This window comes from Saimiri boliviensis, chromosome 7 (assembly GCF_048565385.1).
Source record: "Saimiri boliviensis isolate mSaiBol1 chromosome 7, mSaiBol1.pri, whole genome shotgun sequence".
Classification (NCBI taxonomy): Eukaryota; Metazoa; Chordata; class Mammalia; order Primates; family Cebidae; genus Saimiri; species Saimiri boliviensis.
In genome coordinates, this window is record NC_133455.1 from 60,013,906 (window position 1) to 60,038,690 (window position 24,785).

At 38.9% G+C, this 24,785-nt stretch overlaps 1 protein-coding gene across 1 annotated transcript in view; it reads right to left on the reverse strand.

The window, feature by feature from the left end:
• Window positions 1-964: 964 nt before the first annotated feature.
• Window positions 965-24,785, reverse strand: part of TPH2 (tryptophan hydroxylase 2) — a 98,294-nt gene continuing 74,473 nt past the window's right edge. The window contains exons 9-11 of the mRNA XM_003927809.2: window positions 12,391-12,486; window positions 2,006-2,139; window positions 965-1,877 (exon numbers count right to left, since the gene is read on the reverse strand). Of these exons, the coding sequence (XP_003927858.1) occupies window positions 1,703-1,877; window positions 2,006-2,139; window positions 12,391-12,486 (405 nt within the window). The 3' untranslated portion in view covers window positions 965-1,702. The remainder of the gene's footprint in view (window positions 1,878-2,005; window positions 2,140-12,390; window positions 12,487-24,785) is intronic.

A 24,785-nucleotide genomic window follows, 5' to 3' on the forward strand; every position in this document is an offset into this window, starting at 1 on the left:
CAATTTATTTCTCAGAATTCAGTTGTTCTGAAAATGTTTCAGAGAGGAAAGACCCTCAACAGTTGAGACAACCAATGTTCAAACCTCTGGGTTTTCATTTTAGTTTGATCTCTCTCCCTGATGTGTCTTCTAGCTCTTTCTCATGTTCTTCCTGAATATATTTAGTCCAAAGATTTCTGACCCTTAGTGGGCTCCATACAAAGTACGAATTAGTTTGAAATTATGTGTAATTTCTTTGTAAAAGAACATCTTTGGAAATTGCTCAAGTAAATATTTTAAATTGCTAAAAGTTTTAAATATTTTAAATTGTTATTTTGTCATTTTTTTTCTTCTCTAGTTTTTCTTGTGCCCTCCTTCCCCATCCACTGTTCTGTATTAGCAAATGCAGACTCAGAAGAACAGTGGTTATGTTTGGTGAGGGAATCTGAAGAAATTCATTCACTCCCAGCCGTTTTCTATTTGTTTACCTGACCACTGAATTTCATCCTTTACTGCAAAGACCACCAAAAATTTACGCTGTGTCACTACTGTTTACCCAAAGTTGCCAAAACTTTGGGAAAGTGGAAAACCTTCCATGGATTTGGCCTGATTTTCAGCTATGAGGGGAAACAACATATATACTGGTGGCAACCCTTGACCACAAGCCAAGTTCTGTTTACTGATAAACATGAGTTTGGACAGGCATTATTTTCCATCTCCAGTGACATACTAACACATGCACATACCAGAAAGAACTTTCCCATCTCAGATGACAGAAATGCATGCACTCACCGAGACAGATGTATCAGCAAAACAAAAGGAAAGTGCAGTGGACTATGAATGTTAGTGCACAACTAACTGCTGCTTTAGGCAAATCACAACTTCTCTGTGACTCAACTTCCACATCTCTGAAATCTAAGATGATCTTTATAGCTGAGATTTTATTCTCCTCTGACCAGAAAAAAAAATTGTTTCAACACCTGATCATGATGATTTACTTTATTCCAGCATAAAATTCATAGTCCACAGATTGACCGCCCACTGTTTAGTCTTACCTAATGTCCTTTCTGGAAGTGCCATCCTCCAAAATACTTCAGGAAGCTTGCCATAACTCAGGTTCTACAAGGTCAATGCAACCTACATGATCCATTTGTAAAAAGGTCTTTTCTTGCATTGTATCAATACTCAACCTAAAAATCATTCCACCTGCTGTGTTACCTCAACAGTTTTTGAAACAGAATATTGAATCTTTTGTTATTGTGATGGGAGTTTTCCTACAATTCTGGGGTTATCTCAAGTAATGCTGTGAAAACACTGATATTATTGAAAATAGAAAGTTTCCCTGTTTCTTCATTTTATCTAATGAACACAGAGGAAAGGCTTAGATCTGAGAAAGAAAAGGGCATAAGATAGACTCCTAAAAGGGTTATTTGTTACAAATTTTAAGTAGATGCATTTTGGTTAAGGACACTAAGCAGGAATGTCAAATCTTTTAAAGACATTTAAACATATTACACTCTTTCATACAATGAGCGTTTATCTGCCATTGAGTTTCTTATGTTGTTTTATATATTAACACAGTAGGTTACAAGATGGTATAGATACACAGAATTGCATGCTCATTTGCCAAGCCATGACACGGAAGGTTATTTGTGTTACATGACATTGACTGCATTGCTGCCAAGCTCCAAAAAGATTACACTGGCAACATCAGTTCCAGGCATCAAATCCCCAGATACTGATTCATTTTGTTCAAGGCATCACACACAGTGTTCAAGTCGCTACGAAGGTCCTGCACCACATTTTCAATACTTCTGGTGTCTTTCAGAATTTCAATGCTCTGTGTATAGGGATTGAAGTATACAGAGAAGGGACGGGTAATTGATTTTGCAAAGTCCCTGCAGAAGAAACAGAAATAGAGTGAGATGTGATCAACCCTCATTGGTACAAGAGATAGACAGAAGGAAAGAAAAGAGACAGAAAAATAAAAAGTTATTTTCTCTAGGTAAGAGAAAAACAAGTTTACCTCATCTTTTCTTTGGCTTCTTCAAAACTTTCTGAAACAAAGTAGGCTTCCTGGAAGGTGGTGATAAGGCATTCCTGTAAGCAAGTTGTCTTTGGGTCAAAGGCTTTCACACATGCCTTGTCAGAAAGGGCATGCTGCAAAATATACCACAAAACCTGTTAAACTCTGTAATGAGACTTCCAAAGTGCCATGACATCACATTTTTACAACACATTTGATAGTTCGGTAATCCTACAGAGCTGCTCAGTTACGAGTCTGCCATGAAATACAGAACTCTCCTGTGTGCAGAGTAAATCGGTCACTAGGATTTTGTTTGTTTGTTTTGTTTTCTTTTAAGTGTACTAGGTACTGTGAGAGAAAATGAAATTGTGGTTTTATTTAATTTATTACCAGCCAAATTCATACTGAAGGATAGTTCAGAGCTACACCCCCACAGAAATGCAATTTTAAATCTATGCTATGAATAGAAGCAAGGACAGCATAAATATGCTCTTAAATTTATTGCTATAAGTAATATACTAAAATTTCACTTAAATGACAGAAATAATAATTATCTGCGTGGAGAGGTAATTGAGGCTCTGACTAAACTATTTGTCGTCTCATTGCAAGATATTTTGAGGCCAGGTACTGTGTATCAACAGAGTCTGGAGTGGGCCTGTATATTTGAGGATACTTACAGAGCATTCATTTACCTTCCACCAAGTACAGCAGATAAATATTGCCACTTGAGGGGAAAAAAGCTAATATTAATAGTTAGAGTTATGCCAAGAGCAGGTATTAGAAAAACAGGAAAGCTGGGGTAATTACTCTTTGAACCATCATTAGCTCCATTCAGCTCACTACATGACTGGCACTAAGAACAGCAGGGAACAATGAATGACTATATTTTCAGGATAAATTCAGTGATGTTAAAAGTTAGTGGTCATTTCCTGCCATGTGCCTCCTACCTATTTATAGACCCTAGATCGACGGTTCTAAAAACACAACATGCATAAGAATCACTGAGGAGCTTATGAAAATGCAGATATCCAGGTCTCAATTTTATTTGGCAGGTCTGGATGAAACCCAGAAATCTTCATTTTAAAGGAATCCAAGGTGACTCCGACATAAGTAGTTGTGAACTATACCTTGAGAAATTCTCTTCCTTTTTCTTATCCTTAATTTAAGAGGTGAATTTGTTGGGAGAAAAAGGCAGAGAGGAGAAAAGGAATAGTAGAAACTGCCATGAACTGAGAGTTGGAAAACTGGGCTTTAGTCCAGGTCTAACGGTGTAACCTCGGCAATCACTGAACCTCCCTGTACCTCCATTTCCTCAACTGTAAATAAGAGTTTGGGGCTGGAAGATTCTGAAGACACTCCCTATTCCAGCCTCTGGATTCCACCCATGTACTTTTCTACCTTCTCAGTCTCTAACAGCTAAGGTTTCCTGGATAAATTCTGAAAACCCTTTCCTGTTCAATATTCTTCGTGCACTCCTCCAACAATTTCAAAATGCATGGAATGATTTACAGCCCTCCATGAAGAAGTCTGTGGTTCCCTAAATTTGAAAACGCAATTGAGAACCAAAAGACTGACATGTCAGAGAAAGGGCACCCTGCGTACGATTTGCTTTCTGGCAAAGTTCTGTTGTCCAGATAAATGCATACATGAATCACAGAATGCAGAGGGCCTCTCAGCATGAACTCATTTTTTTGGCCCACAGAACAACTTCATTATAAGCAGAAGGTCACTACGCTTACAAATACATTTGTGCTAGATTCAGTGCAGTGCAGTGAACATCAAGGGATTTTGGTTCCACATGACCAGTAATTCTGTCCACAATTTTAGAAACAAATTCACAGTTTCAAGAAACAAAATGTCCCTTTATGAAAGCTGTTGCTCCTCTGCAAAAACTGGCTTCCTATTGGCTTGCCATGATTTTCAGAATTTCAATTAGCTTTCTTTGCATCCATCCATTCTGGTTACATTTAATGTACTATGTTGTTCTAATAGTACTTTCACCCATCAGTAGTACATACAGAAAGGACAGTGGCTGGCTCAGTGTGTTCAATCTTTCTGCTCTCTCATCCCTGCATTCAGGGGCGTGGCCAGAGTGGTAGCAGAACAGGCTATAAGAACATTAAAGCCATGGCTCCCTTGGGACATCCTTTGCTAAGCTAAGGACATTTCACTGGATCAAGGACAAGCACAAGAAAGAAGAGAAACTCATCTATGTCTCCAATGCTTCTATAAGACATTAGCAACCTTATCAGTCACTATGTATAGAGGATGCCTCCAGAATGTGTGTATGCAATGACAGACTGAAATCAGTGTGGTTTTAGAAAAACATCATTTTTTGACAATTCCACTGGTTAGCCAGATACTTGCTTAGTCCTTTTTTTTCCTGAGATGGAGTCTCACCCTGCTGCCCATGCTGAAGTGCAGTGGCACTATCTCAGCTCACTACAACCTCTGCCTCCCGGGTTCAAGTCATTCTCCTGCCTCAGCCTCCCAAGTAGCTGGGACTACAGGCACAAATCACCATACCTGGCTAATTTTTGAATTTTTAGTTGAGATGAAGTTTCACCATGTTGGTCAGGCTGGTCTCGATCTCCTGACCTCATGATCCACCCAACTCAGCCTCCCAAAGTGCTGGGATTACAGGTATGAGCCACCGCACCCAGCCTATTTAGTCATTTTAACATCTGAAAAGGATTAAAGTAGACCAAGAAAAGGCCCAGAGCATAAGGGCACTCTGCCTCAGACTTCAAGAAAAATCAGTGGGTTCACATATGTAATTTAAGGCAGACCATTAAGCAATATAGATCACACTTGCCCAATGTAATATTTAAAGGAAAAACTGGAAGTTAATTGTCCTAAGCTCTCAAAATTGCAGGCACCTTCAGGAGCCTGCTATGTGTGTAATACGCTGGTTACCTGCTGAAGACTTTTCCACCCATGGAGTATGGAACCAGTGCTACTGTTTGGCCGTTAATGAACATGTGGATAATAACGGTACCCATGGATTAGTCTGGAGAATGACAAGAGCCTGGAGATGGGGGAGCAGCCAGTGAATGAAGCCAACAATGGGGTAATGATCACCCATGTAAATGGCCTCATTTACCTGACCATGAGCTGACTGTGTGCTGATTTCCAGGAACATCCATGCAGCCCAAGAGGTCTCCTGTCTCTGAATACTACAGTGTGTCCCAAGGGATGTAAAATAGCATCAGTGTCTTTGATTCCGACTTCTATTGCCCAATAGAGAAGTCTGACTGAGTTTGCTTCTCAATTTCTATCCATGTCTCTCTCTAAGCCCCTCAGTTTTTGGAACAGCTATTGTACCCTCTTCTCTACGTCCAGAGTAGATCCTCTGTAAATGTTGAACCAAACTACTTGATGTCCCCAGGGAACTCTGCAGTGATTCTGTCTTGAAACGTTAGCAGTCTGATATCCTGAAGTTTGCAAGAATTAATCCAACTTCCTGCAGAGAGAAGCTTTATAATGCTTACAGAATCTAGTTGACAGTCTTTTACTTTCAAGCCATTTTTAAAGTATAGGAATACTTGAGAGTCACCTTCTCTCATCAGAACACTCTCTAAAAGGACTATTTTGGATTTACCCATAGTGCTAGAGACAAGGGCACAGGGCTGGGAACCAGGAGACCTGGGTTCTAAATGTAGCTGTCCCCAGAGGCTAGACATATAATATCAAATGAGTGAAACTACCCCATGTTGGGCTGCAGCTTTATCTTTGATAAACTGAAGAGACTGACCTATATGAATTCTAAGACTCTTCTTGAAATATAATTGTAACAAAGCCTGCAAGTACACAGCACTCTACCACATTTACCTTTCTCCACACGAGCCACAATAAATTGACCATAGCAGCCTGTCTCACTGGGCCTGGGGACAGACTTCCCACCCTTCTCCACAGAGGTGGCTACTACCCATTAATTGACTTTAGTACACAGGTTAAGACTTATTTAAAAAAAAAAAAAAAAAAAAAAGATTTGCCATTTCATCTTTTTGAATATAAAAATCTCTTTTCAATATCAAAAAATTCTCAGAATCCAACTATTAGTAGAACATACTATAAGGTAATTAAAAATACAGGTCTTCAGTCAACATGGTGAAACCCCATTTCTACTAAAACACATAAAAAGTAGACAGGCATGGTGGCACACATCTGTAATCTCAGCTACTCAGGAAGCTGAGGTAGGGGAATTGCTTGAACCAGGGAGGTGGAGGTTGCAGTTAGCTGAGATCGCGCCACTGCACTCTAGCCTGGACGAGAGAGTGAGACTCCATCTCCAGAAAAAAAAAAAAAACCTATACACACACGCACACATATTATATATATATATATATATATACGTATATATATATGTATACATACACACATATATATGTATATATATATATACATATATATGTGTATATATGTATATATATACACACATATATATGCATATATATATATATGTGTGTATATATATATATACTGGTTTTTACAATTCAGAATTGAGGTTTAAATCTCACCCCATCCCTACCTACGTGTCCCTGGGCAAATTACTTTACTTCGGTAAGCTCATTTTAGTGTTCACCTGGAAAACTGAAATACTAATAGTAGTATCTATAACCTGGGATTGTGGTCAAAATTAAATACGGTAATAGATGCAAAGTGCCTGGCATGGGAATTGCTCGATATATTTACTTATCACTAATTTAGTCCAGAGATGATGCTTTGTGTACACATGTATTTAGCCACACGTTCTACCATTTGTGCAGCCCTTCTCCCTCAGGGGTCTGAAACCCTCAGAGAATGAAATATCTTCAGCTCTAAGGCTTTCAGGTCCTAGACTATCATAGTGCCTTCCCTGGGTTCATCAGTTTAAAATCTTCCTTCTTCCCAGACACCTGCTTTTGCAATGACAGAGTTATTATCTCAACTATTCTACATGCAAGCCCTGTGACACTCACTGTCTGTATTAGGACTGGTTAAAATTGGGGGGAAAAAAACTCAAGTGTGAAGTCAGGTTTGTGAGTAGTTTGGGCCCTGGATTCTGTATTAGAATTTGCAAACACTCCTACACTTACACCACAATCATCTTTTCCCACATCAAAAAAACAACAAATATATACACATGTATATGTATAAATGCAGTATACGTATATATAATATTTTTGAGCCTCCCTCAAAGCCTCATCCTGCTAAACAAGCACAACGTGACATCTATATCCCCATTGCCAAACTAGTCAATGACGCATTACCCTTTTTTAAATTCACAATTAGGCTTCATCAATTTGAAAAGGCTGCAGGGTCCAGGGAACAACCTTTGTCTTCAAGCAATCCTTCCACAAAACCAAAGACACAGTTTCCATTTCCCAACACCCAGCATTTACTCTGTCATTACCGACAGTGCTAACTTCACAAAAAGAAAGAGCAAGAGGAAGGGACTGGAAAGCCATCTGAACAGGGTGAACGTGTGGGAGCTCAGCAGCAGTGAGTCCTTACTCTGGTCATACCATTGACCAAACAGATGACATCAGAGGACCTGCAAGGCCCTTAGAAGACTAGCAGTAATTCTGATCACTTCCCAGAGTTACTGCAAGTGGTAATAAATACAAATGCTTCTAATAAATATAAAGCTATTCTGAGAATGCTGATTAATAGCTATTTCAAGGCAACACAATAAATTTGTCATGCACGATATCCTAAAACTAAAGCCAAAAAAAAAATGTAAATTTGTTTAAACCATTAGTTTTTTCAAAACCCGAAGAGCAAAACAGATGTATTTATATGTAATATGTCAGCAACAACTATGGGGTAGGTGCTAAGGTTATTTACAAAAAAAAAAAAAAAAAAAAAAAAAAAAAATTCTAGTCTCTGGCCTGAAAGATATAAATATCTAGATATTACTATTACTCATGAAAAAGGAACAGAAATTGTCTTTTGATTTCGAGATGGGTTAACTTTTTGACATAAGACTCAGGCAATTCATTGACTAGCAATCATTTCCTTACCACCTAATGTGAACAAACTTTACTGTCACTTCTTCAAGAGAATTGGGCCTAACAAAGATCCATATCAATCACTTTCTTAGAATTTACCTACTACATTCCTACTTCTTGAAATCTTGGACCACCAATTTTGCGTTTGTTGAACAAAATAAATGAATAAGCAGACACATAATAAATCAAAAAATGAGAGATATAGTTAAATCAACTCAGGATAAAGGGGAAAAGTGTGAAAGGAAGGACACAGCTAGACTGTGGTTAAGGCAATTATCCTATTTTCAAACTTTTCTTTAAAGTCAGTGTTCCAGGTAACGCCACTCATGATTAATTGTTCTCCACAGTAATGAAAGGTATGGAAAAGCCCCACCAAAAGCACTTTTTGGCATTCCTGTAAGTACACCACAGGACAGATAATTAGAATAAGAGAGGGGCAACCATTGCTGAGGGGGAAAATGTAGTCTTTATGGTTGTAAGATTTATGGTAACTTTTGCAAGCTTTTCCATATTTATTTTGTTTCTATCTTCAGAAAGAATAAGCATTGTCAAAAAAATAAGAGGAAAAAATGAAAGTTATCTGAACTATAGATACACTGCTCTGAAGTATGTTGCCAGCTCTAAAGAGCAACATCTATGCCTCAGGAAAATTTAGCCCCTTATAGCACAAATTTTAGAATGTGTTCTGTTCAAGAAGAGGTGATTGTGGCTACTTATGTAAAAGTTATAAAGATGGCACCAAAACCCCCATCAACTCCATCTAAAAAGTTATAAACATGACACCAAAACCCTCCAGTAGCTGGGACATACAGTTGGAACAGAATAAAATACTTTACTGCAAAAGGTAACTGCACTCAAAACTGTAAGCTTGTTTAGCCATGAACTATGATAATGCTATTAATAAAGTTATCCCTACATGAGTCCAGGACTATCATTTTTTCATTCAAATAAAGGTGAAAGGTACTCAGAAGTGCTTTGAGAGGACTCTGGGTACTTTCACAATCAGGGCAAGGAGAACGTGGAAAAAAAAGTGATAGGGAAAGTATCTTGTGTTATGTATTCTCTGTGAAAAATCAGAAGATATTTTGCATAGAAAGTATTCATGAATTGTAAAGATGGTCCAACGTAGAAATCATATGGGTGTTGACGTGTTGAAATTTGAGAATGGAAGAACGCTAATGACTGGAGGTGATGGACCAGAGCAAGAAGGCACTCTGCGAACGATGTCCTTCTTGGTAAGTATTTCTGGATGATATCCATTTCCAAATGATTCTATCCACATCAGTAGGAACAAAAACAACAGAATCATCCTAGCGCTGCCCACACATGCCTCATTAACCAGACCAGAAGCCCCTGTGGAAACTCAGGGACATGAGAGAGATCTGTTTCCTTTGTTTCTGGCGTAACTTATAAACCATCTGAGAATGTAAATAGACACAGCTCAAGAGCTACATCATTTTCTGACTCTTTTGTTCAGGGAAATCAAGAAACACTCTATAGAGGGCATGGTCTTAAGAGGATATGACATCATGCTATTGCTGTGAGCTTTGCCCACCACACTAAGATTAACACCAAATGGATTATTTGTTGAGAATTTAGTTTTTTTTTTAATTACCACATTGCATCAGGTCATCAGGTTTTTGTTAGGTTGAACATTATCCTCTATTCTAGTCATGCTGAACTGCAAACACTTCTTTAAATGGACCAGGTTTTTTTTTCAGTGTCCATATTTCAAAAATTTATTTATCTCAAACTGCGCATAATGGAGTAGAAACTTAAGTTGAAAATGTACCCATTATAAGGATGATATTAGTTCAAATATATACATGGATTCTTGGCAGACTGATTCAAATAATACAGAGCCAAATCTTTTAAAATACAACTATGGAAAATAAAGGGGGAAAACCTTAAAATATCACAATAAATTTACAGAAATATTATAAACCATAAGAAAACATTTCAACACAGTAATTTCATGGCTTTTTTTATCTGAACAAAATGGAAAGTTGGGATTGAACAAAAGCTATTATAAATTACCAACGATGTCAACCTGCATGGCCATTTTTGCTCCAGCAAGTTATAAAATTTAGTATAATCTAAAACTTTTGCCCTTTCAAACAAGACCACAGAGATGGTTTGCCAATACTTATTCTATTTTTTTCTTTTGTACAATTTTTAATTAAAATGTCCAAATTTTAATAATATTCTTCTCTCCACATTTGCAACTGTCCTAAATTTCGGCTGCAGAATCAAAATTCAGCAAGAAGCCTCTCCTTGAAAAATACTGGCAAATTGTCAGGTTATAAACAATGGACATTTTTATTGCCATGTTTATCTCGATAAAGACTGAACAAAAGTTGCTTGCAAATATTAAAACCTTTTTCTTTCATCACTTGGAGACTAGTTCTAAATATTCTTGTTAAAGACCTCTGCAAACTTCCTGCAAAGCTCCTACCGTACCACCAGAACTTTTAAAGGGTTTTTCATAGCTTTCTTTCCTCCAGCTCTATACAAGGTCCTAAATGGACCACTTTTAACTAGAATCATGAGGGTCCACACATGGCTCTCCGCTGACAGATCTGTGTGCTCCATCCTTTCCTTATTTACCCTTTCCATCCCTCAAGAATCAACTTGGGCAGCAGGGTCCTTGTGAGGAAGCCTTCTCAGGCATGGCCTAATATAAGCCAGGCACATTTCTTTTTGTGTTATGTGACTGGTTGTCTATCTCTTGCACTAAAATGTACTATAAACTCTTTCATGGCAGGGATCCCAGGGAGTGCAGACTAGTGGTTAGGAGCTCTGATCTTAGAGCCTAGAAGGCTGGTATTTGGGCCCAGCACAACACTTATTAACTGTAATGTTAGGCAAGTTCCTTTTAATGTCTTTACACCTCAGTTTTCTCATCTGTGATAATAATATCCCTTATCTCATTGGTTTCTTATGAGCATTACATAGGTTAATATATCTAAAGCACCAGAAATATTGTCTATTTAAATGCTTGGTCTGGCTATTACCATTACTCTTTTTTCTTTCATTTTTCTTTTTTTTTCCCCTCTTTTTTTTTTTTTTTTTTGAGATGGAGTCTCCTCCGTCCTCTAGGCTAGAGGGCAGTGGTGTGATCTTGGCTCACTACAACCTCCGCCTCCTGGGTTCAAGCGATTCTCCCACCTCAGCCTCCCAAGTAGCTGGGATTACAGGCACCTGCCATCATGCCCAGCTAATTTTTATATTTTTGTAGAGATGGGATTTCACCATGTTGGCTAGACTGATCTTGAACTCTTGACCTCAGGTGATCTGCCTGCCTCAGCCTCCCAAAGTGCTGGAATTACAGGCATGAGCCACCACACTTGGCCTTTCTTCTTATTCTTCATCATTATTACTTGTCTTTTTATCCCCAGTGACTGTCACAGTACATGGCACTAGGTGTTCAACCAAATGCTTGAGGAATGACTGAATGAATGAATGAAGTCATAAAATGGCCAGACTCAATAAAACTACAATTACATTGCATCTTTCAATAATACAAATGACCCAAAAGTACCAATAACTATATACTTCCCATTTATATTACATAAGGATAATCAATGCTCAAAATAAAAACTCAAGAATGATCCATAATCTTGACCTTAGTCTGAATAGTCAAAGAAATATTAAATTATTTTCAGTACTATTTAGATTGTATATCATACTGCATTTAAAATTCACCAAAACTTGCTATCCACCCATGGTATAAATGGCAATTCTTAAATGGCCAGAATAGTTAAATTATCAGAATATTCCAGTCTCAACATTTCTGAAAAAAATGACCATTTTATTGTATTTTAAAGCAAAAATTAGCATTCTTCAGGCATCATTACACATATTAGATACCTGTGTGATAATATACTTATTTGGTTTGTTTTTCCAAACTGTTTATGTCCACAAATGTTTTAATGCATATTAATTTTGAAGAAGCTGAAATAACATCAAACTCCCATTGAGGAAGTAGATGCTGAGGAGTCCAAAGGAGCCAGGGAGGTGACAGAAATCAGAGTAACCAAGCCACACTCACAAGTGAATTTCAATCAGTAGGATCACTGCTAGCTCACTGACCACTTTTCCACACTAAATTTAGGCCAGCCATGTTACCCAAGATTTGGGCATACATTTGTCATTGCTGTTGATTTGTGCACATGGCTGCTCATCCATTTGAGTCACACCACAAACCCAGAAAGGCATGACCCATTTTCAGAAATGCAAAAAGTTAGGTCAGCACCCACATCTGAGGTGCCAAATCCTCTATGTTAAATATTTATGCAGTATCTGCGAATAGAAATGCTCAAACAAATCAATATTTTCCATGACCTTGAACTAGTTTGTTTGGGAAGCATATTTTCATTCACAGCTTCATACCTTTAATTCTCCAATGGAGGAAAGGAGTCCTGCTCCATATGCCCGCAGTTGCCCTTCTTGCTTGCAAAGGCCAAACTCAATTGTGAAGAAATAGCACTGAAGAAAAATGAACACATATCCAGTGAACTGGTCAATGAGTTATTCGATAGGATAAAATGGCACCCAAAACAAAATGGTGTACTGTGCATAATTTCTTCAATAGTATCAGTTTAAATACATCTAAATCAAGAATATTTATTGAAAGCTATTCTCTAGCTTAGCATTACCCCCTAGGTTGAACGTATATGAAAAAAGTATTAACTACTAAGAGTCTTATGCTTCCTGAGTTCAGAAGCACTGTGAGTCAGATTATAATCCCTGAAATCATTTTAAAAACAAAAACACAGATACAGAAATGAATAAATAGATCACAATGATACCTCCATAACAATATGCTACGTATTTACCAAACTGTGTTTCAATGACATAAATCAGTTTATGAAATGTGGAAAAAATAAGTTGGAATCCAGTAATTGCAAACAGCTTTTTGCAATTTGTTTATTCATTCAACAGACATTTTTTGGGTCCCCACTAGGTGCCAATGCTTGGTAAAGAATTGTTGTTAAAAAAAAAAAAAAAAAAAAAAAAAAACAAGAGAGAGAAAAACCAAGAAAGCAAGTACCTCTATATGACTACCAAATTACCAAAACCACAATTTTAATGTAATTTTTAGTAAAATCTTAAATGTATATCTATATTTGCATATGTATGTGCATGTATAGATTTATATATGTGTGTGTACATGCTTCTCGACTAATAGGTTTACATTTCAATAAACTCAATAAGTTAAAAATAACATCCTAAGTTGAAAATGCATTTAATACATCTAACCTACTGAACATCCTACCTTAGTCTAGCCTACCTTAACAGTGCTCAAAACACTTACATTAGTCTACAGCTGAGCAAAATCATCTAATTCAAAGCCTATTTTATAATAAAGTGCTGAAAAGATCGAAATTCAAAATTTGAAGTATGCTTTCTACTGAATGCACATCACTTTCACACCATCATGAAGTTAAAAAAACTGTAAGTCAATCTATTATAAATGGGAAAGCGGTGTGTGGGGGGTGTTATGCATACACACATAGACACTTTATTGACCCAAGTTTTATCAGCATCAACTACTACAACATCTCCAGAACACTAATATATTCAATTGCTTCTGTTGGGTTTACGAAATCAACCTAAGCAGATGAGGAATCTCTGCACAACATTGAAAAAAAATTCACAGTGCTGTTGAGAGAGGCTGAACTTTATTTTTGCTCTGAAAGAAAAGTGAGATGCTGACAATAAGCAATAAAAATTCCATCAAATTAGCACTGTCCTGCATTAGTGATGATAGAGCACTTGAAGGTGTTGAGAAAGAGAATTTAAACACTCCCGAAAAGGAGCAGAAAATAATAATTATTTCTAGCACATGGCAGTTTGCTCTATTTTTATTTGGAGGCTAAGATGTCCCTTGGTTCAGGAAGGTTATATATTTTTTTAATGTGAGAGTGATCTCTGAAGTTGAATTATCCAAAGCTCTGCAGCACTGGGCTGACCCAAAAGACTGATCGTTTCCAGGTCATGGAGCTTAACCTCCAGAAGTAAAAAAGTTTTTCCTGATTCATCTCCCAAAGTGACTAAAATTACAGCCCTAGGCCGGACAGGATGGCTCACGCCTGTAATCCCAGCACTTAGGGAGGCCAAGGCAGTTGGATCACCTGAGGTCAGGAGTTTGAGACCAGCATGGCCAACATGGTGAAACCCCATCTCTACTAAAAATACAAAAATTAGCTGGACATGGTGGCATGCCTGTAATCCTAGCTACTCAGGAGGCTGAGGCTGGAGAATTGCTTGAACCCAGGAGGCAGAAGTTGCAGTGAGCTGAGATGGTGCCATTGCACTCCAGCCTGGGCAACAAGAGAAACACTCTGTCTCAAAAATAATAAAATAAAATAAAATAAGATAAAATAAAATAACAGCCCTTCCTACCCTTTATCACAACCTACAGCACCTATCAGCACTTTTCCTTACTCTGTTCTACCTTTTTGTTCTTTCCATCAACTACTTTTTGACACAGCCTGCAATTTCTGTATGCATGATATGTGAGGTTTATCATCTGTACCCCCACACTAGACTATAAATTCCACAAAAGCAGGTATCTCTGTTCATATAGAACAAGGCTTTCCAAAGTCAGCACTACTGACATTTTAGGCTACATAATTGTTATGGGAGTCTGTCCCCACAACAATTACATAGCCGCAAATGTCAATAGTGCTGACTATTGACATTGCAGGATGTTTAGCAGCATCTCTGGCCTCTACCCACTAGTTGCCAGTAGCCTCCCCACCCCTTTGTAACAACCAAAAATGTCTGCAGACATTAGCAAATGTTCCCAGGAGAGCAACATCATCCTTACCTGAGAAAAATTGATCTAGACTAGTGTCTGAAAGATAACAAGACCTCAATAAGAACCATTAATAAATAAACGGTGAATGAATGAATGATCTCAGTTAGGCTTGCATGTGGAGAATGACCTGGAAGAAACAGACAAAGGGATCCAAGTTCTAGTCTGGGCCCTGCTTCTAATTAGCTATATGACTCCAACCTTGTGCTGTAGTTTTCCTTCCTGTGACATCGATCCATCTACTCATTCATCTATTCTGTGGTATCCATCCATCCATTCATTCATCTATTCTACAAATCCTTCTTCAGCAACTATTACATGCCAGACTGCCCTAGATGCTAAGGATACACAATGAACAAGGCAACAAAACCTGTGATCCCATGAAGCACACATGCTACTATGATGAGACAGGCAATAACAAAAACAAAAATCAACAGCCAGGTCATGTCAAGTGGAATGTATTCTGTATATAATAAAAACCATGTAATATGTCAAATATTAAGCAGGGAATGCAATTATTTTAGAAAAAGGGTCAGGGACAGCTTCTGTGAAGGGGTGATGTTTAAGCTGCAAACAGCTTTAAAAGCAGCTTTTCATTAAGAAATTTAAAAAGGCAGTTGTGCAAGGATCTAGAGAAAAGGATGTTCCTAGAAGGGAAAATAGCAAGTGCAAAGACCTTGAGGCAGGAATAGATTTTTTTCTTTCCAAGAGCAATGGGAAGTTGCTGGAGGGTTTTAGGCAGGAGAAAGATATGTACTAACTTAGCTTTCAAAAGATCATGGAGGTGCTGCATGGAAACTAGATTGTAGGGGAGCAACAGTGAGTGAAAACAGACCAGCTAGAAGGCAGTGGCACCTAAGAGTGGTGAGTGATCAGGAATATGGCTTGGCCTAGGGATGGCAGGGGATTGGGAGAAGTAAATATCGCAGAGCCCTTAGGAGAAGAAACAAGACAAAAAATGCAACTACATGTTGAAAAGCTAAAACACAGCCTACAAATATATCCTCAAAAAATTTTTGCATAATTCTGGGTGCAACGAAGAGAAGTAATCACACAGTCATAGAATATAGAACAAAGGCTTGGAAGTTCAGCTCTCCTATTTTACCTAAAGGAACACTCAAATTGAGGAAGATGAAGGGATTTACCCAGGAGCAGTCTAGTCGGTGACATTTAAGAGCTCTAGAGCTCAGGATTTTATTGACATCAACATCTGTCACATTTTAAAGTTTCTAGATAAAAAAATTAATAGATGCATGATTTTCCTTTACAATCAAATAATGGAGAAATAAAAGTCTAAAATGGAGGAAAACTAGAATATCACAGCATCTTCTTGGTGTGCCTTTGCTGATTTTCCTAATTTATATTGCACTTACAACATCTGACATGAAATCCTTGGAGCCTTAACATTGAATATGGAAGAGCTCTTGGAAAAATGTGCTGTCAAATTCAAAAGGATCCAAAATACACATTCAGAGCCAGCTACAGGAGGGTTTTGGTCAGCCTATTAAGCACATGTTTAATTTTCCCTATGCTAAATCAATGCATACATAATGCATGGTCACAGTTACGATCTAAACCAAGACACGCTAAGAGAGCCTCTGAAAAAATCTGGTATGCCATAGACACACACAGTCTTCACATAGAACTGGCAAACCATCCTAGTTTAAGAATTAAAAGGTAGGTCTGCATCAATTTAACTAAAGAGTCAAAGCTAAATCTCTCACCCAGTGTGTCTTTGGTTAATGTGCTTCTAGAATCAGAGCAACCTCAGAGGAAAAAGCCCCTGTGTTCTTCCTTTCCATTGCTCAGAATGCTCTCTGGCCCCAGATCTCATCTGGGAGTCCTTCCAGAAACTCTGGCCTAACAGAGCACCATCTGCTCATTCCCTATCTACTTTTCCCTTTGGTTTCCTGCTGTCCTCAAACAAGGAAGGCCCCTAAATGCTATTTCTACAGCCCATTCTTTTTACGGAATTAGACTTTTTGGTTTGAGACAGTTTTCTATTTGCAGCTCCATGTGTGGCTAACAGATAAACAGAAATGGTAAGGTGCATGTGAAATTAGGTTGTTAGCAAAATTTGAATCACAAACTTGCTCAGAATGATTTTTCTCTTTCTATTTTCAATAGCAGTGAAGATCTCACAACGCATAGGGCATGATCACTAATCAGGAGGAGGGGGCAACCACACATTAGTACAGTCTGGTTTTAAATGTAAAGCCTACTTAGTGTTGCACTCGATGACCCCTTGAAGACCCTTCAGAAATTGAGGATAACTAATTGCTTCATGAAAGTTTAAGAAAAAATAATTTGGTTTCCTCAGAGAATTCTCCAGATGTGTATCTATAATATGTTCCCTAGAGATTTACCAAATGAATAATCCCACCTATTATCAAGAAAACAAAAAATAAAAATATACTGAGACTTGTAAGAACACCTGTAAAAGAAAATTGTAGATTGTTGGCCACTAATGTCTTTTAAACAGAAACAAATAATAATACTAAGACTAGCACCTCCCAAATTGAAGAGTACCTTTCATCAAAGCTGGTGTGCATGAATTCCAAATTTTACATACCATTAATGACATTTAATTATTTATAAATATTTTATCTGGATATAATTACATATAATCATTAACTACAAAACAAAACAGAAATGATAGCTCAGACCTCTTCTATGCAATAGTGGCAGAGTCATTTACATACATACAGTTATTAAGCAGAAGAACGTCTGAGTGACAATCTGAAATCCTAACACGCTGTGGAACCCAGCTGCAGGGAGTGTGCTTAGGAAAATGAGATAGGTCGCCCTATGCTGCCATCTTCAGATCACTACTGGTAATACGCCATTCTCGCAGCACTTCTGGCCGAGCCAAATGGGCATGGCAAAAGTTTGAAGGGACCAAGTCCACAGACACAGGATCACATCAATAAAATATGTAATGGTCCCACTTGGTGATTTATAAAAGCAGTCTATGCAAAAACCCTTCTTATGTTTGGCATTAGGCACCTGAAGTTCTTGCTAAGGTCACAGTTAAAGAGATCTATGACTTTGTCAAGGAACCCTTGATGGGAAAGAAATTTACTGTTCCCATTTCCCTACGGAAGGGCCCTTTGTCTCCCTCCTCTCACACCCTCTGCCTTCCTCCTTGAAATGATTACATGGCCTCTTCCTGGGGGTTCTTCAATATTCGTAAATTATATTAAAATGATATATATAAACTTCTAGGAGGAAGCCCGAGTTGCCTACTTCTTTCACTTTCTCCAGGAAATTGGCTTACACATGTCATTTAATAAATAAATTCCTGAGTAAGCAAGTGAAGAAGTGCCTGAGTGATATATTTTCTCTATCGCCTTCCCGAAAAATTTGATCATGCATATTGGTAGCATATATTTTAAAATAATCACATATATCATTCCACACCTAGAATTCCATTATCTATATATCCAGCACATAGGCAGGAAGTTATCAAAGAGAACTTAAAAGGGCCCTAACTGAGATGTGCCAAACATAAAAAGTTATACCCTAAATTTGGTGTACTTCACTTATAAGAGAATCCCTCCAGTCCTCAGATCCTAGCTATGCTTATCTTGCACACACTAAGTTCTAACAAAGCTTAGTCACGTAGCTTCCAAACCCACACCCTCACTTAGGAGGTGAACAAGAAAAATATGCAAAAATGCAGCCCAACCCAAAAAGTCCAGCAATAGAATACTTGGTGTTTGAGTAAATAAATGCTCCATATTGACATTATCACTAAAGAACAGGATTCTTCAGTGATACAGAAATATCAAGATAATAGAAAAACTTAGCCAGAAGAAGTCATCCTCATTTATTAAGTGTTCACATGTTATCTTACTACCCATTGAGAAGTAGACAGGGCACTTATTATTTCCACTTTATAGATGAGAATACTGAGATTCAAAGTTCAAGTGGTTTGCCCAGTTCCACAACTAGTGGTTGCCAGAGCTAGGAACCATGCACAAGTTTCCCAACTTCAAATCCAGCATTCTTTTCTTACCAGTAACCGCACTTATGGAAACAGGGCCACTATCAGCCAGTCACTCTGGCATAGACCTTCCTGTTGTTGAAATACTGAAATATTTCCAGAATTAGTGTAAATAGCTATCACCTTATGCTCCCAACCCCAGACACTGACACTGTCCTTTCTAGGTTTCATCTCTCACACCCTCCTCACCACTGCCTCTTCTTCATGATCTACCAAAGGCTCAATATCTACAGAGCTGGGAATTCTAGGATCCGGCTCAGAAGCAAGTCTCGCAAGCATCTGTTCTATTAGGGCTCACGTCATAACAAAAAGATAAATTTCAGAAAAGAAGAATGTCACTCAAAGATATTCTAACCTCAGGGGTCTATAGCTTTGTTAACTGCAGATAAAAACACATAAAAGAGGCTATGGTTCGCAGCCTTCCCTTCACAGTGTTTTTGCTAACATTTTTTTGTCTAGTTTTTGAGACAACTAGGATATCAACGTGTACACTTGCAAAGTTGTTGAAAGGTAAAGGCTCCTCAAGGTCCACTCTCACATACCCCTTTACCACCTACCCCAGCTGCTAGAGTTGGAATTTTTATACACCAAAATGTCAGTTTACAAGCAACAAGTGTTTTCACACCTTTAGCCAAGATTCCTTCATCTTGATTGAATTGCAAATGATAATAGTACTAAAATAAGAATGAGACTTGATGGCTAAACAGGAAGCTTTGGAATAGAAGCTTTAAGGCAATAAAAATCAACATTGGGAATCAAAAGTGAAAACAGAGGCTGCTTTGCTTAAACTACGGAGGTCCCACTGCCTCTGAAATATCTATTCCAACATTATTCATCCAAACCTCCCGCCAGACATCAATTTTTATTGTTTTTTCAATCATTTAAACACCAAATACTCCCAAGAGTCACACATGAAGCCAAATCACACTAAGGCATCAATGACTACCCCACTGCTTTGTTTTGCACAGCAAGGATTCTTCAGCTAAAAAATCTTCTGGGCTGTGCCTGGTGGCTTACACCTATAATCCCGGCACTTTCAGAGGCCACGGTGGGTGGATCACCTGAAGTCAGGAGTCTGAGACCAGCCTAGCCTACATGGCAAAACCCCGTCTCTACTAAAAATACAAAAATTAGCTGGGCATGGTGGTGGGCACCTATAATCCTAACTACTTGAGAGGCTGAGGCAGGAGAATCACTTGAGCCCACGAGGCAGAGGTTGTAGTGAGCCAAGATCATGCCACAGTACTTTAGACTGGGTGAGGGAGCGAAACTCCTTCTTATTAAAAAAACAAAAAATCTGGGACTAGGTTTCAAGAGATAGCAGAAAATAGGTTTTTGCATGCTTTATTATTTTGCCCTGAGCTAGTCCTATGTAAATTACGCATGTGAAAAATGCTAGAAACTTAGAGCTGGAAGACGTTAGGGCTAGTCCAGAGTTCTAGTACTCACCAACATGTTCTGTGCAATCCTAGGGCTGCAGCTGCTCTGTAATGACAGGACACTCATGTCACATCTTGAAGCCTCCCTTTGGCAATAGGAAGCCACTAATCAAGCTTTCACCGATTTGGGAGGTGGTCATAACATAGATTCCATGTACCACTGATTCAAATGCCTGGCGCAACTGCAGCTACACCTAGATTTCCATTGTCAGATTTTACTATATACTTTCTTTGATCCTCTCAATGAAACCTACCATTTCATTGGGTTTCATAGCAAAGCTGTTGAAAAGGTGAAGACCTCTCAAGGTCCCCTCCCACTCTCACCCCTTTACCACTTACCCAGCTAGAGTGTAAAAAACACTAGAAACTTAGAGCTGGAAGACATTAGGGCTGGTCCACAGCGAGCAGTAGGTCACAACTTCATCAAACCACATTTTTTAAATTAAATATACTAAATTCCACTGTGCTAAGCTCTAGTTGAGATAACAAAAGTAGCTGAAGAAATCATCTCTGTGCTCAAGAAAGCCACGATATGGCTAGAGAGAGACTAATGAAAATAATAATAAATCTCTTTTGTTTTTACTCCTACCACAAACATTTCATTCTATCTTGAAATCATCTTTGCTTATGTGTCTCAGGACGTGAAGAATATGAAGCTTGCATCAGACTTTGAAGGAGAAATGGGATCTTAGAAAGACTGCAAGAAGAGGAGTTATTGCAAAGAGCAAATGGTCTGGGACACTGGCCTGAGGTATTGGGAGGGGTGGGAGTGATGTCAGGGAACCCAAAAGGCACGTCATAGGAAGGTGGAGGTTGCTCAAATTACAGAATGTTCAAGATCACAGGCTCCACTGGGACCAGCAGAGATGGCCTCTTTTGCCAGTGATTTTCCTCATAGCAAGAGAGGGAAAAACAAGTGGAGAAAAGAGAAGAGTTGAGATTTGAGAAACATCTTGTCAGCTAGAAAAAGATGACCCTGAATTGTGAAAACAGCATACATTGTCTTAGGTTAAGAACAGCCATCGAATGAATTAAAATGTAAAAACCTAAGCTCTGAGGAAACATTATGGCAAACCTTGTGGAAAATTGATCATCAAATGTAAGAGGGACATCCACAGGAAGAAAAAAGAGTGTCAGCAGAAAACAACTTTTATTGAAGAATACGTCAACATAGGCAATTTTCAGCAGCGCTGTTTTAGTCTGAATTTTTGTGTTTCTTAACTAGTGCTTCCTATATCTTTTGGGTTGCTTTCAAGAATAAATGGATGATTGTGTTTAAGTGTTCTCTGGCCATTTCAGTTTTATTGCCCCTTCCTCAGCTTATCTGGGAGCATTTTCAACTGCAAAGAAGGCCACCTGACTTATAATTTAACACTTGTTCCTACACCAGCCTTTAATGCTATTTTCTAAAATAAAATTTAAACAAAGAAGAAGAAAGAAGTATACTCCAATCTTTTCCTTTCACTCCTGGGCTAACAGGAATGTCATGCATTCATCTGACATTGGTGCCTCCCAAGCAGTTGGCCCACATTTAAAACTCTGGGAAGATCCGTCTAAGATACTCCCATCTCCAAGACTCAGTTTTTACTCCTGTTTTTAGGTCCTGTTTTTACTCCTACCACAAACATCGCATTCTATCTTGAAATCATCTTGGCTTACCTGTCTCAGGACATGAAGAATATGAAGCTTGTGTCAGACTTTGAAGGAGAAATGGGATCTTAGAAGGACTGCGAGAAGAGAAGTTATTGCAAAGAGCAAATGGTCTGGGACACTGGCCTGAGGTATTGGGAGGGGTGGGGGTGTTTTCAGGGAATCCAAAAGGCACGTCATAGGAAAGCTGAGGTTGATCAAATTACAGAATGTACAAGATCACAGGCTCCACTGGGACCAGCAGAGATAGCCTCTTTTGCCAGTGATTCTCCTCAAAACGAAAGAGGGAAAAACAAGTGCAGAAAAGAGAAGAGTTGGGATGATTTCAAGATAGGGTCATCTGGTAGCCCAGTGATAAACCTGCATTGTCTCACTGCTCTAGAGTAAAAGTTCAAACTTCTTTATATGGCAGAAAAGACCCTCCATGGCCTAGCCATCACTTTGTCTCTAGTGTTATCACTCAACCCTCTTCCTCCCAATTGTCCACCCCACAGCAAACTAGTGGCCATCGCACAGACTGACCCTGCTCTCTGCAGATTCCACCTGGGCCTTTTCACACTGTGTTCTCTGCTTGAAATGCTCTTGTCATTGCCCCTTTGTCTGATGTGTGCCCACCTGCCAGGTTAGGTGGCCCTCGTCCCATCCCCAAGGTAGCGTGTGTGAATCCATACAGAAACTTCAGCCTTCCTGCCTGTCTTCTCCACCAGACCCTGAGCTTCCTGGAATCAGAAACAGGGTCTGACTTTTGTTGTTGTTATTATTGGTGTTGTTGATGTTGTCGAATTCCTGGTCTCTATCATCCTGCCTGACATGCAGAAGATACTCAGCAAATAGTTAAGGTAGGAAGGAAGGAAGAGAAGGAGGAGGAAGTAGATAAGCAAGAAAATTTGGTCTGCAAGCCATGCCAACAGTCAATGCCAGCCTTCTGAGGGAGTCATTACTAACCTCAGCCAATTTTCCAGTATCACAGACTTTGTAAAAGTCTACAGTAGCCATCAGAGTGGTTTTCACTGGTAGATTCAGAAATAGATCTGTTCTTTGACCTCTCTCTCTACCCCCTTTAAACAGCAGCCAGTGGCCCCCCAGTCAGTGAGGGAGGGTGGAACTAGCCTCCTTGCCACAGTCAGGCCCTAAGACATCACAAGCCTTCTGGAGTATGGATGAAGACTGATTGGCAGGTAGCTCCTATGGAAGCTCGGCAGCAGTTTTGTGGTTAAGTGGTTTCTGGTCTCCCTCATTACAAGCAGCAATGCTGAAGACCCATTGATTCTGACATCTGAAATCTCATCCAAAAATGTCAGGGGGAAAGTTTTTCAGTTCGCTGCTTTTGAAGGTTGTAGCCAACTGGAGACTAGCCAGGGAAAATGCTAGAGTATAGAGGAGTTTGTGACAGATCCAAGCTCCAAAGTGCCTCCAAGCCCAGCCCATTCAGAATTAGCAGTTATGAGGAATTTCTATCAGCATCACTGCCCAGACCTTCATTTAGCAGATGATGAAACACAAGATCAGATAGATGCTATTTTTTCTTGGAGATGAATCTTTGAGATGTCCATCCATCCAATTCTGTTTTCCACAAAATTCCATGGCTCTTTAAAACTGAGTTCTATGAATACAAACAGGTTTCTTTTATTCCTCCTGGACCTGCAGGTATTTTGAGTTTCACAAATCAAAAGCTAGTTATATATTCAGCAGTCTCACTCATTGGACCTTAGAAATAGTACATGAGCCTCAGTGCAACATCTCCATAACAAAGCAATTGACAGAGTTTGGCTCTCCTTGTAAAGCAATTCCACCTTTTACCAAATGACCCTTTGCTGAACTTACATAACTAGCTACCTTGAAATAGCTAAACTTCACTGTGAGGACACAGACACACACACACACAGATACACATCATTTTCATATCAGGTGCATGGATCAGCATTCCATTTATTTATGTGCTTAATCTACTTTACACAGAAGACCTGCTTAAGCAAATGCTATAGCTTTGGCAGTGCCCAGGAACTGACTTTTATAGTCTAAGCAATTCTGAGCTCCTTGGAAAAGAAGAAAACTGATGAGCACATTCTCAGCCATTCATCCTTTGGCATGCCCTAAAATGTTCTGCATCAAATCACACATTCTCCCCAGATGTGGTGATTTTAAAGGTCAGCTCTCGAATGCTAGTATGAAAAATGAGGTTTTTACTGACTCCCATGTGAGCTGTGGGTAGTCACCACTGCCTTTTAGAGGGTCATTTTATTTTTATTCCTGCATTACGAAAAGCAACACCCTCCTAGACATTAGGTCTAAAGAGCTCACATTTTCTCACCTATTTCTTTCCAGGCAAGACAGAATCCTGAAAGCTGATTATATGTCTGAAAACTGACAAGAAAGGTATGGCTAGCAGGGAGAGTCATTGTTGCCACTCCATTGCACTGAGCAGTCTTCTATTTTAAGTTTTTATTAATGAAGTCATGTTTCTTTTCTAGTCACTAACCTTCACCACTACCATCATCATCTCTCATGCTCAGAGTTGACACCAAGCATCTATATGTGTAAATGGGGCTGAAAAGATATAGCTGTGGACTGGGGTCCCTGTCATATTGAGGGTCTATTGGTAATTGAACCTCTGGAAGGAATTTAAACTCAGTTGAGCTCACCTATCTCTGATAATAATCACTGCCAGTTACTGAAGCCTGCACTCCACTAGACACAGTGTTAAGCACTTTACATCATATTCACAACCCTGAGAGGCAGACACTATGAAAGTGATATAATGTGGTAGTTTGAGCATTGACTTTGGAGTGAGAGACCAAGGTTCAAGGGCATGCTCTGCCATTTACTTGACCTTGGAGAAATTATCTAATAATTCTGAGTTTTAGGTTCC